Genomic DNA, 18,404 nt, shown 5'->3' on the forward strand with positions numbered 1-18,404 from the left:
AGCTGGGGCAGTAGGTTAAACCAGATTTTCTGTCTCTTACATCCCACCCAACACTGAACATGTGAACAGTGCTCTCCTCTTCTATTGCATAAATGAACTATCAAATTTTCAGTTATTTTTAATGCCTGCTTCATGAATAATGTCTAGAAATATCACTTCACAGGCCAAAATTCGAAAACAGAACAGTAAAACAGAAGATGCAATGAATAGTACACTTAAAGCAACACACACAAAGGTAATTATACCATAATCTGTTTAAAACACCCTTTTCCTCTCATGTAGCTAGACAAACTTGCCAGTCAACTTTTTTTTGTTCTCAATTCTTTTATTTAGGCACAATGCAAATACAAAAATTGATCAAATCCAATTTGGTGGAGCCCTCTTTAGAATAGTCATTTAAAGGAACAAGCCTGTTGAGAATAGATAGGGATCCTCTTCAGATTACCCTCTGGAGTTCATTTTAAGCCCTACAAAAATGCAGTGACTACTTTTCTGCACAGTATGTATATACATCACAGCAATCGATTTTGTGGTTATCCAGAACTGCTGCTCACCTGGCTTTTGCCCTGGGATGCTGGATCACTGTACAGTACTACAAAATCCCACATTCTGTGATGTGAAAACTATAAACATACAAGAAGGATAAAGTATGCAGATTTAGACAAACTGAACCATGATTCAGTATCTTAATTTTGGTTGTATTTTTTTAAAAACATAGAATAATCACTTTCGTTTTCTCCAGTTTTGCTTGCTCTGAACAGAACATTATGCAACAGTAGAAATGCAGGGTCAAGAAACATTAGTGAAGAGCCCTGGGAGGCAACTAAAACTTGTGCTGGACCAAATTTTCACTTCTCAACTAATGGAAAGCCATATAAAGCCTTCAAGTTTCTATGTACTGGAGAGCAGCTCTTTATGCAGTTTTGGGTTGTTGGTTTTTTAATGCTAAAACTTGCTTTAAAAAAAACTTTGCTCAAGTTTTCTCAAAGGAACTATTAGATTCTATGTCAGCGGCCATGTTTTCCAATCAGTTATGACCACATTACAGCTTTTTATGGGATAGAGCTAAGTGTGTGATGAATGCCTGCTGAATTGCAACCTACAAACACACCAATAAAGCACAGGACAAGGAACTGTGGCTTTCCCCACCTATTCTGCCCCTTGTCCATCCAGCTATCCCAGGCTTCCTCAAAGTTGGCCTTCCATATATTTTTGGCCTACCACTCCCTAGCTAGCAGGACCAGTGGTCAGGGATGGTGGGAACTGTAGTCTCATAACATCTGGAGGGCCGAGTATGAGGAAGCCTGAGCTATCCCATACCTGCAGGACTATTTACATGCCTAGTCAAGAAAGGCAAGGCAGACTATAGGACATGGGAGAACAGTTGGAAACCACCAGAGCTACTGCATCTCATGCTTTATTGGCTCATTTAACGGGGGACACATGCAGGAGCTGGATCCAGCCAAAGATAGTTGGTCCCATTGAAATAAATATGAAAAGGTTGGGTAGTGTCCACCGTTAGTCATCCTCAGAATAGACCCAGTGAAATTTATGGACACGACTCATTTCGGTGGGTCTAATCTGAACAGAATAAAGTTGGACACAACTCTTTGTCATCATGACTCACGCCAAGTGCCACTGAATGAAACCCAAGTGCAACCAACTTAATTTAGATGCACCTCCTGTTCTCTGGATTGAAACTTGGCACATCTGCTTGCAGGAACTTGAGTTGAAGACACATCCTACGTTCCAGCAACATGGCAGGTGATGGTCTCTGTCCCCACATCCCCAAACCTAGCACAATCTACCCCCAAAGCTCTAATGTTTAAAATCCCTCCATCTTAAATAGCAAAACAAAAAACATCCAGTGGATTGGAGCCGGACGAAGTTGGTTGAACTTAGTTGCAATGGTAAAAGCTTCTAGAATTAGGATTTGGTCTGCAACCTTTTAGTGTTGTTTGTCCCAATGGAAGAAAATCGCAACGAAATTTGGCACAAGAAACAGAACAGTGATTCTGTAATGGGGATAAATATACCTATTGGGGAGCAGGATAAACTTGCAAGGCAGATTGAAGCACTGCACTAGTCACAGAAATATTCTATTCTTCTTAGAATACTGATGGAGAACCAATGACCCTCAAGGTATTGTTATACTAGAGCTCCTATCATCCCCTGAACATTAGCCATGCTGGCTGGGGCTGATGGGAGCTGGAAGGTCATCATCATCATCCAGAAGCCCACAGGTCCACCACCAACATCTGAGATAAAGCTGGTCCATCTGATTTGTCAACGCTTTTGCTCAGAAATACAAACGTCAAAACATAGTTTACAAACAATTTCTCCATTGAAAAACATCTCAGTATCACAAAACCCCCACAACCAAACAAAAATGTGAGTTAAGGCTCTGTTGGGGGGGGGGGTAGAAAGACGAAAATTCTACTCTTTAAAAAAAAGATCCAGTGTTTTCAGACAAACAGGATCATTTGAGAAATGCCACTAAGATAACAAACGAGTCAGCAAAATTCTATTTTATTATCATTTTTAAATTAACATCTATGAAGATTTTACAAAAAAAAATATGGATAAACTTCTGGCAACTGCTGCTTTTTTAAAATCTGCTAATAGAAAGCAGGGTGGGGAGAAACCTTTTCTTTGTACAAACTCTGTTAAAACTGGAACTGTACCTTTTGATAACAAACTGTTAAAAGGAGTTCAGATGCCCCAGCTCAGCTGGCTATTTTACAGACAATGCACCCCTTCACCACCCTGCTAGTTCTTAAAATGCACCAATCTCCGTTCCCCATGGTCTGTAAGGTTTGCCAAGGCCAGCTGACTGTACCGGTGTAGACGGGCTGAGAGCATTGGGAGACAACAGATGGAACGAACTAAAAGAAAAGGGGAATGCAGACAGGGAAGCCATGGAAGACAGCAAGGGAGGAGAGAGTTTAGAAGCTGAAGTGACCACAGGAAGCACTGGTCCAATGCTGCCATTAGGGGGTGCTCTCAGTGAAGATGATTCAGCATGGGGAGCCCCGCTTCTGCTGTGGTGATGATGACCTTCTGTGGAAGTTGCGCTGCCGCTCGTAGTAGTATGCCCGTTCTGAGGCAGCAGTAATGGGTGGGAGATGTGGGGATGATGTCCAAAGGCACTGCCCCAAGGGATGTGTCCAAGCCCTGTATGGGAACTGCTTGCGGCTTCCCTCTGAGTGGCATAATTATTCAGGTGAGACACAAGGCGGACACGGAGAGGATCAGAAGTGTCCAGACCTTCGATGATGCTCAGGTAGCGGGCAACTTCGGCCAAACACTCTCGGAAGCCCAGACTTCGATAGTCCATAGCAAGAGCGTGAGCATCAAAGTAGCCTAGAAGAAAGGAACAGAAGGAAGAGTGATGTCTTAAGCATGGGCAGCTCTTTCCATTCCTCATTTGTGGTCGTCTCTCTCCAGGGCATGCCCCACTAAAGATGTGCTACTCCACATTCACTTTATAGAAACCCATGAGCAATAGAAATATTGACCAGACCGTCATGAAGCAAAGTGTCTGGCAAGTACCCTTCATGTCTCAATTTGACTGTGCCCATAATTTTGATTTTATTTTATATTCCACCTTTCTTCCACCATGGAACCCAAGGCAACATAGGTGGTTATTTCGAGAAGCCAAATCTCATGAATGAGAACAGGATCTAGAATTCAGTGATCTGCTCCAAGTCCACACACCCAACCTCAAAACAGCCAATAAGCATTTGTGATGTTCTCAGCAAAGAGTCTAAGCGCCAAGTAAAAGTCCACAATCAATCAAGATACTCTGAAGCACAAACTCCAGGGTTTCTATGGGATTGTTCTGCAGTTACTGGGTTATGAAGTACAGTCCAAGATTTGCTGCTACTATCCACCAGTATATAGTTTATTACAAGCTTAGTAACAGCATATTAAACATTTGGAATGACTACTATATAGATATATATGCACACATGCTGTTCTCTTCTCCCATACCTCTCTTACCATGGCATACAATTATTTTGTTAAATGTATGTCCTGTCTTTTGGCCCATCAGGAGCCTTCAGTGTGGCTTACAGATTATAATCTTAGCAGCTCAGCTACCAACAGCCTTTAAGATACTAGAACAAAATGAAAAATACTAAATGGCTGAGACAGTGACACGTACATGAGATCCAGTGTCTTTGGCACACAGGAATTAGCTGAAGATTCCTGCAGCCAAAGGGAAATCATGCACAGCCGGATCCTTCACAAACTTAATTGGCTGTACTTTCCACTGAAGTTAGCTAACGAACACAAAATTGTGCTTGCCAAACACAAATACTTCCTGCCCTTCAGGTGAGATCCATACCTCACTTATTTTGAAGTAGACCTTTTACCATTTAGACTGCTAGGTAGTAAGCAGGCTGCAGATGTGCTGCTAGCAAAAGCTCATAGAGGGTGGCTAAATTTTGAACAAATCTATTATAACACACACACAGTGGGACCTGCAATGAGATGTTGCTGTGTCGCATGCTTCCACTCACAGTTCCAGCCATGCTTTTTCCAGGATACTCCAATCCATTCCCCTTCTTTGCCCACTCCTCCCTGCAACAGTCAGTCAACATCCCATGCCCATTCCTCCCTGAGCTGTTGTGGAAGGACACCCCCCCACACACACCCCTTAAGGGCTTTCCCTGTTTTTTTAGTGCTTCCAGAAACCTTGGGGCTTCCCCAAGCTCAACAATGATGCTTTGCTTTGGCTACCTAGAGAACCACACTCAGAAAATCTGATCGGGATTAGTATACAGAATTGACTTCCATGCCAGGTTAAGGACCTTACCTTTCCCCCCTGCTGTGTGCAACATTTTCAGGTGATCCACAGTCATCTGCAGGATTTCAGCTTTCTCCAGTTTAGCTGATCCCTAAGAAATTGAAGGCAAAGATCAGCACAAAGGCAGCTGGATTCAAGCCAAGGGAAGGAAGCAGCACAGAAATAGCACATTGTTGCCTAATAATACTGCACAGAGTTGCAGCATCCCACCCACCCACCCCTCTCTCTCTCACACACACACACAGAGGGCTGCCTCAAAATTACCTGCTTTTCAAAAGCACTGGGCACCAGCCTCCTCAGCTCTGATAAGCTATTGTTGATCCGATCCCTGCGACGTTTTTCAATAATCTGAAAGGGAAGCAGCAATATTTTTCAGGGGGGCTTCAAGCAGAGCAGGAAGAGAAGGGACTTCAAGCACAGCAGAAAGAGACCTACCCCCCTGCGTCTTTTCCGAGCCAGAATTTGGGAAGTGGTGGTTGGAGACATCGAACCTGGAGCGGAGCTCAAGTTTCTGAAACCAGCAAGAAAGAGATCAGGCGTCAATACTGAGAAGGTACAGAAAAGGAGTGAGGTTGGGGAGCAGTGATTTCCACAAGAAACAACTGGAAAGCCTGTAGGCACAGAAATAGTTGTAGCACAGAAACGCCTGGATAATCCCAGGTAACCCAGGCAGTGCCAAATGCAGGGCATGGGCAGCAGACAATGGAGCATGGTTTAATTTGTGCAAAGACCCATCCTTTTCCTCCTGTTTTCAATGCCAAGATTTGTCATCTGGCCCTGTGCCACCAAGCAAGTGTGTGTCAGGTTGCAGCCACAGTCTTCCGGAAAATTGAGAAGACGGAGTGTATGCAGAGTGCCTTTCCTTCGCCACCAAATGAATCTAGCCAGAAGCAGCCTCCTCTCCTTAAAAATAAAGGCGTCCAAATCAAAAGGGTGACACCCGTCGCCCCACCCGATTCCCCGTATGTTTTGTTTTAATACACCAACAAATTCACTAGGAAATAAATCGAGTGTAATTATGGAACCGGCTTTTTAGCAAAAGGGAGCCAAGGGGCCGTACCGGAGACGGTAGCGCATGGTTACTCTGAATTAACTCCCGCTGGGCGTGACCGGGCTTACTCCCGGGTAAGTGCGCACAGGATCGAAGCAGCAGCAGGGGCGGCCGCGGAGATGGCTGTCTCTGCGTGTCAGCAGCGGGAGTTTGCCTGCCCGGAGCTACAGCTTCAACCCTGCACCTGGCACAGACCAACTCGGAGCAAGTGCCGCTGCTGTGCCACGGGCTGGGGACCCCTCTCGGCCTACCGCACACGGGCAGGCAGTGCTTCCCCGCGGCCCGACCCCCCAGCACCGTCCCTCACCCATTCTCGTCTCCGCTCTCCTTCTCCACCTCGATGGGCTCATCCAGTTCCTCGCTGTCGGAGGAGCTGTAGTCCGGGTGCGACCGCTTCATGTTGTTGTTGTTGCTGCTGCTGCTGCCGGCTCCCTCTAAACCACCGTCCGGAATGGGGAGGAGAGGTCCTGCTCCTGCTGCCCGCCTGGTGCGAACGAGCGGCGATTCCCCGGTGCCAGCTCAGCGCGCCCTCTGCTCCCACCGCCGACGCCGCTCGCCCTCTGGCTCCGTCTCCCCATCGCGTTCCCACGCTTCGCCTCTTACCCGGGGGAGGGGCAGCCTGGGAGGCGCGCCAAGCGCTCCCGGCTCCAGGCAACTCCGAGCAGCCGACATACCGTCCCGGCGCCTCCGATTGGCTGCGCCCCCGCCGCCCTGAGCCAATGGCCGCCGACTCTGGGAGATACTCGACGGCACGCCCTCTCGCCCACCGCCACTCATTGGCTGGAAGCTTTCGGATTTGCCACACGGCCGCGTTCGAAGCTCCTCTCCCGTTCCCTCCTCCGCCTCCGCCTCCTCCGCCCACGCCGACCTCCCCGCGCTTGTGCAACTGGCTGGGCTCGGGGCCAGTTGGGGGCCTGCGGAGCCACACGCGTGGCCGGGCGGCCGTGGGAAAGTTGCTCTGTGCCCGGCTGGCGGCCAAGCGGGGCCGGCGGCGGCGGCGGCACTGAGCGGGGCGTGCAGGAGCGGCGGCTGCCGCGTGTGAACCTCCCCTGGGCGCGGGGTGGAGCGGCGGTGGCACTCGGGCCAACGGCGGCTGTTGCGCTGAGTTGCCTGTTCTCAGCCACCGGCGCCGCGGCGCGGAGCCCAGCCGGAGATGAGCCGGAAGGAGCGCTAACAACTCGGAAGCCCGCGATTCGCTCTCCAGCTTTGCCTGCTTTCGGGCATTTGTTGCGCTTGCGATGAAGAATCGCTTGTAGATTCAGCAGGAGCGCAGGGCCGACCCTAGAGCGTTTTAGAAAACGACGTGCTGCCCGTAGTTCGTGCACACGGCCAGCTGGTCGCTTCCTGGCTGCGACTGGTAGCAATTCTCAACACGTTTGCCTGCGAGTAAACTGCATTCAAAACAATGGAAGTTTGCTCCCAGTACACTGGTAAAGAGTTGTGCTCTGTATCGCAAGCGGTAATTTATTTCACGTGTGAATTTACAATCTCTTCAAACTCTCTGCTTTTCAGTAGAGTCAGTTTACATACCCCTTTCAGTTGCTAAATACATGTCAATCAAGTGACATGCTAGTTATTTCATTATTCAGAGGACACTGTAGACTAAACTCAATGTTTTGTATGTATATAAAGTTAACCATAAATATGGGCCCGCACTTTAGGTGGAAGGAGGGAATTGGCTGTGCTCAGTCAGCAAGGCAATTGTGAACTGAGTTGTCCCCAACCTTGTCTGCATAGTAGAAGTGAACCAGAAAACCATTCACTGTGTAGATAATGATCTGAAATCATCTCATGTAGTTCTGTTCATGAAAAAGTTGGGCTGGCTCTACTTTGTACCTGGATGGACGATTTGAAAAACCCCATGACTGTCAGCCTTTGTTCCTATAACAAAAGGTTGGTAAATAAAATACATAAAGATGAAATGTAACCAACCTGGTTTGAACCATCCTTGCAGCCCAAGCTGTGACATTGGCATGTAAGCCTCCATGCTGCCTCTACTGTCGCCTGCAAACTACTGATAACCTTGCGGTTCCCTCATTGCGAGAAGCCAAGTTACAGGGAACTAGGCAGAGGGCCTTCTCGGTGGTGGCGCCTGCCCTGTGGAACGCCCTCCCAACAGATGTCAAAGAGGAAAACAACTACCAGACTTTTAGAAGACATCTGAAGGCAGGGAGGCTTTTAATGTTTAATAGATTACTGTGTTTTATTTTTCTGTTGGAAGCCGCCCAGAGTGGCTGGGGAAACCCAGCCAGATGGGCGGGGTATAAATAATAAATTATTATTATTATTATTATTAGGCACTAAAATGCTCAGACTCTAGAAACCCCGACGTACGCATGTCCATAAATATGTTTGTGTTAAATCGCTTACTACATTTAATCATAGAAGTTGGCTGTAACGATTTTACAATGATCACATCTGCTTTCTGTGCTTACTTGCTCTGGTTGACTTAAGAGACCTCTGAGATTCTTTTACGCTCTTTTCTAGGCACTTCAAAGGGAATTTATGGGGACAACTGACATCTAGGCATGCCTGTGTAAGTACTTGCAGATGAAGCGGATAGGATACTGAAGGGAATGATTACCTGGAGCTTGTAGGCCAGCCTGACAGATTCTCACCTGGACATTCTGCCAATCACATGCCTTTTCTCTGGCCTGTTGTCAGGCAAAGGGAAACCTGGTGCAGCAAGGCAGGACAGCAATGGTGCTGCCCTGATTCCTCCAAGCCTTTCTAGGGTTAACATATTTCAAAAAGTGAAAATCAGGACACAAAGGTTGTTGAGCTTTTTTTAAAAAAAAAAGTTTTGCCCAAAACTTTCTGAGCTATTTTGAAGGGAAATCACCCAAATCTAGACTTCTGACATGGGCTGCCATACATCCGGATCTTCCCATACATTTCAACAACATCCGCCCAGACACTGCTTAAGGGAGCCGAATACCCTACAACTGGTGCAGCATTTCCTGATCTTGACTTTGGAGCTAAACTAGACAAGATGTTCAGAGCTGGCAGATTTCTTTTATATATGCTGCTCAGATTCATAAAGGGTGTCTCTCTCTCTCCTCCCCCCCCCCCCCGGGTAGTCAAGAATTGAGTGCAGAGGTCTTTTGAGCCAAGTTCCCTTCCCTTGTCTTTTCTTTTGACTGTTCTTGTGGCAGACATTACTAAGCCAACTGCAAACCCAGGATCAGTCCAGAAGTATCTAACCATCTTTCTTATTTAAACAAAAACAAAAAACAAAGCTAGCATTTGAGGGGGGCAGGAATGAATAACATATTTGTTTTTTGATGCATTTCCTATCCTTCCCTGTTTCTTCCTCCTGCACGCTGTTGTATGAACCTAGTCAAAATAATAGTGAAAGGTGAGAAGAGGTAGCTTTAAGGCACCCTGAACAGGAAACCACTCCTGTTGACCTTTGCTTAGTGGGTGTGCTGAATTAACTTTGAAAGCCTTTCTCTCCTTAGACTCCACCCAGCCACTTTTCTTCTTCTTCGGGGAAGGAGGAACTGCTTTGAAAAGTAATCCTGTCAACCTGTCATACTGAGTCCAGGAAACTTACTGTGTCACTATGGTTACTTACTCACCTTCTGTAGATCATCAAATGGTACTGGCATTCCTGCTACTTCTAGTAGATGGCATGAATGCCAACGTAGTGAATGAGCCGCCTGATCCTACTCATACATTAACCCTCATTCATCTAATGGCCCAGGGTACCTAATCAGAAGTTAGAACAAACACATGTGAGCGCCCTTCCTTACACATGGGGAAGACCAACAGCACAATTCTGACCATGCATGCTCACAAGTAAGTCCTACTGAATTCAGTGGAGCTGACTCCCAGGTATATAGAGTTAGGATTGCAGCCTAAATCAATTGTAATGACTGGGTGATTTCAGCAATTATATTCTACTTAAACTTTAAATGAAAGAGGCAGAGGCATAGCATTGGCTATATAAATGACCCCAAGCAAGTCCATTGACTTGCAAATGGTATAATGACAATCTTAAGTTTTGCAATGATTGTTTTGTTAATTGACCAGTGTTTTAGTAGCCACAATGTTTCAACAGAGAGAGTATTAGCTTGAGAAGGGAGGACATCACCATTTTAAAGACCAGTGATACACTGGCCCAATCCTAATCATGTTTGCTCAGAATTTAGGCTTGGGACTGGTTCACAGATCATAAACATCACTTGATTTCAGTTAATTACAACAGCTGAATGTATGGACAAGATGTCACAGAAAAGCAGTGTGCTTGTGATACAAAAATTTGACCCGTGTAGGTTTATTCACACAAGAAAGCCATCACTAGATGTTGCAAGTACCCTTCAGGTGTTGATGGGTGAAGCAGGGTTGAGTCTGGCAGCCACAGTTACCCATAGCCAAGGTGCATATTGGAGGGGCCCTTCACACACACAGTGGCTGCTTGTGAGGAGGGATCCTGATTTGATGTAGGGCCATTTCACTCACACGCAGGCTGCACATGTGGCAGGCAGGGGGAGCATGGTTGATGGTCAGGGGGCTCGGCCCACAGCAACCTGCTCCCCCATCAACACATGAGTGATGTTCATTTGAACATCCCTTCAGTCATCAAATAATAACCATGCACATGTGAACTAGCCTCACTGATACAGAAGTCTCTTTGGGCCTGCAGTGCAAGCTACCTTGTCCCATTGATTTTGTCCTAAGTCATATTGATTTCAATGCGCCTTCTTCACACATGACTCTAGCGTAGGTAATTCCTTTTATGTTAACTGCCCAGAGAGTTTTTAGTGAAGGCATGGGGATTTTTATAATATACAAATGACACTTTGAAGATCTCATCCTTAAAAACCAAATGCACTCTTGGTTTTTATTTGTCTCAAAACTAATGCAGTATTGCATAAATACTGAATTATATAAGGCCAGTGTGCTCAGACACCACAATGATGACTTTTGCAGAAACGCAGTACATGTAGGTTGCTATTACGAATACTATTTCCCCCCCCGGGGAGGGGCTAAGAGAGGCCGTTGGACATTACAGAGCTATTTCTCCATATCTAGTGTGTTTAATCTGCAGGGGGTCTCCTCGAAGGAATCTCCTGAGCTGCAAATGAAATCTGGGCTTTGCGCTCTCCCCTTTTCTTTCAGCCAAACATGTATAAGGGGTTTGCAGTTTTGCAGGACAATAATCTCCCCCATGGGCTTTAAGCTGCTTCAGTACTGATGGAAGTGTGCTCCTTTAATTCTCTTGCCTCTCAACAAAAGCGACTGGTACTAAAAATTCTCCATGCAGATATTTTTTGCTCCCCACCACCTCACCCTTTTATTATTATTATTATTAATTATTATTATTATTATTATTATTATTATTATTATTATTTACTGCAAAGAGAGGCAGCGTCTGTGTTTCCAGAATCTCGAGGTGGAAATAATTTCTGCGTCAGAGCCAATGAGCACCTTGACGTGAGATGCACGTGCGCCCCACTGCAGTCTGGGGGCCACTAGTAGCCAGCAAGGAGGTTGCGAAATTTGAAAGAAATCAATAGGGCTATCATCGTTATCTGGTTAAACCCAGTGGGATTTATTCCCCAACTAGTGGCTTGCGGGTTGCAAGGCAGGCCTTCTTTTAGCTGGGGATTTATTTATTTATTTGAGAAGGGGGGATGTAACTGCAATTTATGCCGCGTTCCCACGCTGCCATTGTTTGGGCTTTTGTTTCCTATTCCCATCACGTGTCCTAATTAGCCGGAGCCACTGCCTGGCTGGGAGGCGCGCGGCTGAAGCAGCGGCGGAGAGAGAGCACTTCCTGGAGAAGGCGAGGAAAGCCGAACAATTCTCTTGTCCCTGTCCCCCCCTCAGGCCTTCCCCGATGTGGAAGCGTTTGTTGGCTGGCAGGCAAAACACTAGAGAAAAACGGCCCTCATTGTTAGAAACAATTAAAGGTACAGACATATTACTCCACCCACCACTTTGAGTTTATTTGTGGTTTTTCAAAGGCTTCCTATTGCTTATAGGGCTTTAGAGAAAAGCTATATATTCTGGATTTTTTTCCCTTTATGTTTTTAAAACTACATATATCACCGGGTGACCTGCTGAGACAAAAGCTAGCTCAGGCCACAATAAGTAATGTAAAAAAACTGGACAATTCAGGACCTTTCCGTTGAGATGCTGGTTTTCTATGTGCTGGGATTGGCGGCAGGGCAAGGCAGTAGTTTTCTTTATGGGGTATCACTCAATTATGAGACACCCCCCCACACACACACACACACCACACACACCTGTAGTCTGAAGGCATATACTGTATAGTCTAGCAAGAGTTTTCCATAGAATCTGCTGTTGGTATCAGTTATATTCCTAGTGACTCATTAGATCACTGCTGCTCAGTCCTTTGGCTCCTCTTCTAGAGCATTAATGGGCATTCAACCTGATATACTTGCACAAAGCTTATGCGAAGGTGAGACAATGTCTGTCTTCACTGAGCATTCATTCTGATTTGTTTGCAGGGCAGCTATACAACAATGAACATTCATCCTGATTTGCTTGTGCGGCAGTTATATGTCTTATCCGCTAATCAACCAATTTTCCCACCCTATTTAGTGCATTTCACTTTCCTAGCTGCAAAAACTCCTGTGTTTCTAGCTGGATTTGTTGTGCCAGAGTGTTAACCCACTTTTAACTGCAAATCTAAATTTCCAGCATGTGATCTCCCAGTTTCTTTTCAAGTCTTGCTACCCAAGGTCCTTTGCCAGGAGATTCCAGCCAGTGATCAAATCCAGGACGGGAAATAGACAATACTAAGGCCTTCTTTAAGAAAGAGGCAATAAAATCTAAACTGCACAACTTTCTTTCTCACAGAATTTATATACCGGTACTTCATTTCTAGCTCTTTAAAGTGGCTTTCCACTTTAAATGTGAATTTCCAGCAATTCTGCACACGTAAGCCCCATTGATTTCAGTGAGACATTCTCGGTTAAGTACCAGTATATACCATACCTTTTCTTAGGGAATAAGTTCCAGTTTGTATTACTCTGAAGTAAACATGCAAATGATTGTGCTGTAAATGAATACATATATTGGCAGGACCATGAGACAATAGCCAACCTTAGGGTGAGAGACTATTCCTTATTACATCTGTACCAGCAGGGAGGAGCTGCTATATGTGTCGGATAAGCCAGAATAGTTTATGATGGTTTGGCAAGATGCTTGAGTGAGAGTTGCATGTTGGAATACTTTCTGGCCGTATGTTATCAACGGAAGGGAAGTGAGCAATTCATTGTTTCAGATATTGACTTTTTTATCTGATTTAATATTAGTTTCACATGCACACTTTATTAACTTGCACACTTTATCGTTTTCCTCTGTCTTCTTCTCATCCTTGCACATGCTGCTGCATTAATTACAGTGTTTGCTTATCTGGCTGGAGTACTGATCACATATGCAAACTTTATCAAATGCTGTGCTGTTTTTGCCTAGTGCGTTGCTAATTTGTATTCCCTGCTGTATTTGTTACCACACTTTGCTTTTAAGATTCAATACCTTTCCTTGAGAGTGGGCTGCCTTTAGCTTCATGAAGCAGTTGGTTGTGTGTTTAAGTAATGGAGGAAGGGTGGAAGCAGGGTTTTTCTTCAGCTGGAAATCAGTTTCGGCACCTCTCACATGGGTGCCATTGCCATTGACTGGGAGTGGCCACCTAGACCACATAACACCGGTCTAGAAAGACCTACATTGGCTCCCAGTACGTTTCCGAGCACAATTCAAAGTGTTGGTGCTGACCTTTAAAGCCCTAAACGGCCTCAGCCCAGTATACCTAAAGGAGCGTCTCCACCCCCATCATTCAGCCCGAACACTGAGGTCCAGCTTCAAGCGCCTTCTGGCAGTTCCCTCACTGCGAGAAGTGGGGTTACAGGGAACCAGGCAGAGGGTCTTCTCAGTAGTGCCCACCCTGTGGAACACCCTCCCATCAGATGCCAAGGAAATAAACAACCTTTCTGACTTTAGAAGACATCTGAAGGCAACTCTCTTTAAGGAAGTTTTTAATGTTTGATGTTTTATCATGTTTTTAATATTCTGCTGGGAACCACCCAGAATGGCTGGGAAACCCAGAAAGATGGGTGGGGTATAAATTTTGATGATGATGATGATGATGATGACATGTTCATGGTGAATTCCAGAATCTCTTTTTATAGAAAAAATAGCACTGGGCGGAGGTACATGGGGGCCACCCTTACAGTGGTTATGGGCAATGGGATATTATTGTTGTTCAGAGGCAGTAATGCTTCTGAATACCAGCTGTTGGAACCTGCAGGAGGGTAGAATGTTCTTGTGCTTCCACATTTCTCACAAGCATCTGGTTGGCCACTGTGAGAACAGGAAGCTATAATCCTAGATGAGCTATAATCCTGATCCAACAGGCCCTTAAGTTCATATTGTGATCAACAGTAGTCAAGGTGACTTGGAAGAAGAGGTGTTATATACATTAAAGTCCATTGCGCCTCCTGGACCACTCCACAGCAATCAAAGTTGGGTTGTCCATGTTAGTCAACCCCTCACTTGGTGGGTGTTATGAAATGCCAGGTCACTTCGCAATAAGTCATCTATTCTTCATGATTCAATCATGGAGGACAGGGCCCACATGGTATACGTTACCAAGACCTGAGTGGGCAAGTTGTGTGGACTGACACACCAGTCCAATCTAGAACCATTGTTATAAACATTCTATCATTCTTACCAGAAAGCTAATCCACTCTGGGACTGGATTTGAGGATGCTGCTTGTGTGTCACCCATCTCTCTGGCCGTCAGTTTCCCAGGCTGAGCTAGCAGAGGTGGTGTTGCGGGATTTCAGCATTCACACTAAGGTTGTCTCCCATGATGCTGCTTGACACTTAATGGCCTCCCATGGTGCTGCTTCTGGTCTTAGTATAACCTTCCTACCCATGGATCTCTGGTTTTCTCTGATTATCAAAGGTATGTTTTAGATATCATTGGCCACTGTATCCTCCTGGAGCACCTCCAGGATTTGTGTGTGCTGGAAGCTTGGATTGCAGCAATTTCACTCCTGCTTCCAAGGTCATTTTCAGAGAATAACAATAGGAGACGGCTGCTTGGTCCCATGAAAACTGTCCTCCAGGGTCCCACAGGGTTCAATCTTAGGCTATTCGACAACTATATCAGGGATGGGGAACCTCAGGCCTGGGGGATGGGGTTCAGGGGGCAAATACTTGGTAATTGGGACTTTTCCAAGGTCACACACCATCTCCAGCCCTGCTCCACACCCTCCTTGAGAGTTTTTGCCTGGCTGGAATGTGTCCTTGAATGCTGTTAATGATTCTTGTTTGCCTGAATGGATGATAGAGGTGTGTGTGTACCATATGTGTGTAAACTAGCTTAGCGTACAAAGATAAAATTCACATTCATTGCTCTGTCCACATTTGGTTCTGGCCTCGCTCACTACTGGAAGGGTGTGCCCAGAAGGCCCTTGTTGAAAAAGTTTCTTCATCCCTGAATTATATGAAGCTGTTAGGAGCAGTCATCAAGGGATTTAAAGCAAGGCATAATGACTGTACATAGGACGCCCAATTCTCTTCCAATGGAATGAAGGCAGGCGGTGCAGGTGCTGAACTAGTGCCTGGAGGTGGTAATACGTTGGATGTGGGCCAATAACTTGGAGCTAAAGCCAGACAAGATGCAGGTGTCAGGTGGGGAAGACTGTCAGGCCAAGGATTGAGAGAAATCTCCTGTCATTGAAAGAGCAATGTGTAGCTTGTGGGTGCTCCTGAAGCCAGCATTGTCACTTGAAGCCCAGGTGGCTTCAGTGGCTAAGGGTGTTTAATCCAAGCTCTGGGTCATTCACCAGCTATGGTCATTCCTAGAATTATCCATGGTCTGATAACTTCCAGGTTGGACTACTGTAAACTGTGGCAGCTAGAATACAAATGGGTACCATGAATCAGGCACATTTAAGACCAATTCTTGTACAGTTACGCTGCTTGCCAATTTTGTTCCAGGCCCAATTCCAGGTACTTATGATGACATATAAAGCCCTAAATGCCTTGGGGCCCAAATATTTGAAGGAATGTGTCAAATACCCCAAACAAAGCTGACCATGCATTCTGATCAGCAGATTCTACCATAAAGGGACACTGGTGGCACTGTGGTTTAAACCACCAAGCCTCTTGGGCTTGCCGATTGGAAGGTCAGCGGTTCGAATCCGCATAACAGGGTGAGCTCCTGTTGCTCTGTCCCAGCTCCTGCCAACCTTGCAGTTTGAAAGCACACCAGTGCAAGTAGATATATATATACCTTCCCACTGTGGAGGGAAGGTAAACAGCGTTTCTGTGTGCTCTGGCTAAATCACGGTGTTCCATTGTGCCAGAGGTAGTTTAGTCATGCTGGCCACATGTCCCAGAAAGCTGTCTGTGTACAAATGCCGGCTCCCTTGGCAGGGGCATACCCAGGATCAAAACTGGGAGGGCCAAGGCACGGGAGGGGAGGGGCCACAAAGTGGGAACGTGGGCGGGGCTACGGAGCCCAGGTGAAACTGACTGCGGTCTCACCTACCGTAGGCGCCGCAAAGTGGTGGCGCAGCACACCCCCAAAAGCACATGTTATTACCTAAGCATTTCTATATGTTCAAGTACGCATATCACCGCCAGCTCCACCCCGGTGAGGGCTTCCATTTTCTGGGCAACTGCGCGGCAGGCAGGCATTCAAGAGGTACAGCCTTGGCTCAGCCTAGCGATGCTGCGACGAGAAATGCTTCGCCCGTCATGTGGCCAGCTGTGGAGGGTCCATGAAACCTTCCCCGGCAGAAAAGAGGCAACCCGATCCTAAGACGGGAACTGTCGCTGGATCAAAGCGCTCCCTTACAATAAAGTGCCGGCAAGACTAGGGCAAGTGTCCCTCCCTTCCCTCCAACATCCCACCTTCACAAGCCCCCCTGGCCCACCTCTCAGCCCTTCCTAAACAGTAGATCGCCGGAGGCCGCGAAAGAGCAGCTGCGCGGGACCGAGAAGGTTAGGGATCTGCCGCGCCGCCCACTGCCCCTACCTTCGCCACTCGACGGGCCACCGGCGCCATCTTTGCTTGAAGCCTCTCCAGGAGCGCCTTCCGAGGCTGCTGCTCCTGCTGCTTCTTGGTGCGCCAGGTGGCTGGCTGCAAGTTGCGCTACTGCTCCGCCTCGGAGAGAGAGCCGCTCGTCGTCACTCACCGGGCTCTCCCGTGCGCAGCAGAGAGGTCCGGGCCGGCTTCTGGGGGGCAGCTGCCCCCCTGCCCCGCGGTGGGTACGCCTATGTCCCTTGCCTGAAGCGAGATGACCAGCACAACCCCATAGTCGCCTTTGACTGGATTTAACTGTTCATGTGTCCTTTACCTTCTTTCTTTCTTTTTTTACTTCTGCCGCCACCCCCAGTGAGGTCTGGAGTTGTGCAGGAGGACCTTCTCTGCAGTGGCTTCATACCTATGGAATGACCTCCCCTCTGAAGTGGGTCATGAATCAAAATTATTGGCACACTTTTTTGCCCTGGCTTTGCCCTAGCATCTAATGCTAATTGGTCAAATCTGCTTTATTTTTTCACTGCTGCCATGTAGATATTTAATTGACATTTTGTCTTATGTTCTAAATGTTTTAACCCATGAAATGTTTTTAAGTATGGTCATAACATATTAATCTGGTGAAGAGCGATTTATAAATTTGCTAAATATAAGCAGGCAGGCAGCCCTGTCCTAAAGCAGGTTAAAACACAAGAAGACGAAGAAGACGAAGAAGACGAAGAAGAGGAGGAGGAGGAGGAGGAGGAGCTAGAACAAAGGACAGGATGAAAGGGATTGAAAGGTTTGTCCAAATGACCATGGCTAAGGTTATTGGTACTTTGGAAAGGTGCTAATTTTAGTACTTAAAAGGGAAAATGGAAGCTGAGACACAAACTGGGGCAGAATATAGTATTAAAAACAGACTGTACAAGCAATATGTGGCATTTACGAGGAGGGGGAGTCACATGCTGAACAAATTATGGTAAAGATACCTGTTTAGCAAAAACAGGATCTGAACTGACATGAAGTTATGCTGATTCCTGGGCACAAAGCTTATACCCTGCTCATGCAAAAGGATGTATCCAAGTCAAGACATGCATGTTAAAACTGGATTGCCCACTGTTTCTGTATTTTATTTTAAAACACAAAAAATCAGCAGCATTGGGCAGCTTAAGTTTACGAAACTATACATGGGAAGTTGAAAGGGAGACCTTCTGCCCAACCCTCAATTTTGCTGCAACAGCCAAGTAGGTGGATGGATATTATTAATGTAATTCTCCCAATTGTTTTCTCATCATATTCCTGATTCTTTCATTATTGCATTTCCTTTAGATGTGCTGTTTTGTCAGTCTATGGGCTTTATGGAGACCTCCTCCCGTCTCCACTCATGGAATTCTTCTTATTGAGCTCATTACAGATCTGGAATGCTTGTCTTGCTATTTGGGAAATAATTACAATTTGTGTGGTCTGATAAGTGGCCCCAGAGTGCTTCAGATGCAAAAAGGCCCTACAGGAAATATAACTGGATAGTAGAGCAG

At 46.3% G+C, this 18,404-nt stretch overlaps 1 protein-coding gene across 1 annotated transcript; it reads right to left on the minus strand.

Moving 5' to 3' along the window:
• Positions 1-304: 304 nt before the first annotated feature.
• Positions 305-6,560, minus strand: HEY1 (hes related family bHLH transcription factor with YRPW motif 1). Its single transcript, XM_035126141.3, has 5 exons — positions 6,169-6,560; positions 5,246-5,321; positions 5,075-5,158; positions 4,820-4,901; positions 305-3,363 (listed from the first exon to the last, which is right to left on the minus strand). Exons 1-5 carry the CDS (start codon positions 6,258-6,260, stop codon positions 2,777-2,779), a joined length of 921 nt encoding a protein of 306 aa, XP_034982032.2. The 5' UTR covers positions 6,261-6,560; the 3' UTR covers positions 305-2,776.
• Positions 6,561-18,404: the final 11,844 nt, after the last annotated feature.

This window comes from Zootoca vivipara, chromosome 8, assembly GCF_965207765.1.
Source record: "Zootoca vivipara chromosome 8, rZooViv2.hap1.1, whole genome shotgun sequence".
Classification (NCBI taxonomy): domain Eukaryota; kingdom Metazoa; phylum Chordata; class Lepidosauria; order Squamata; family Lacertidae; genus Zootoca; species Zootoca vivipara.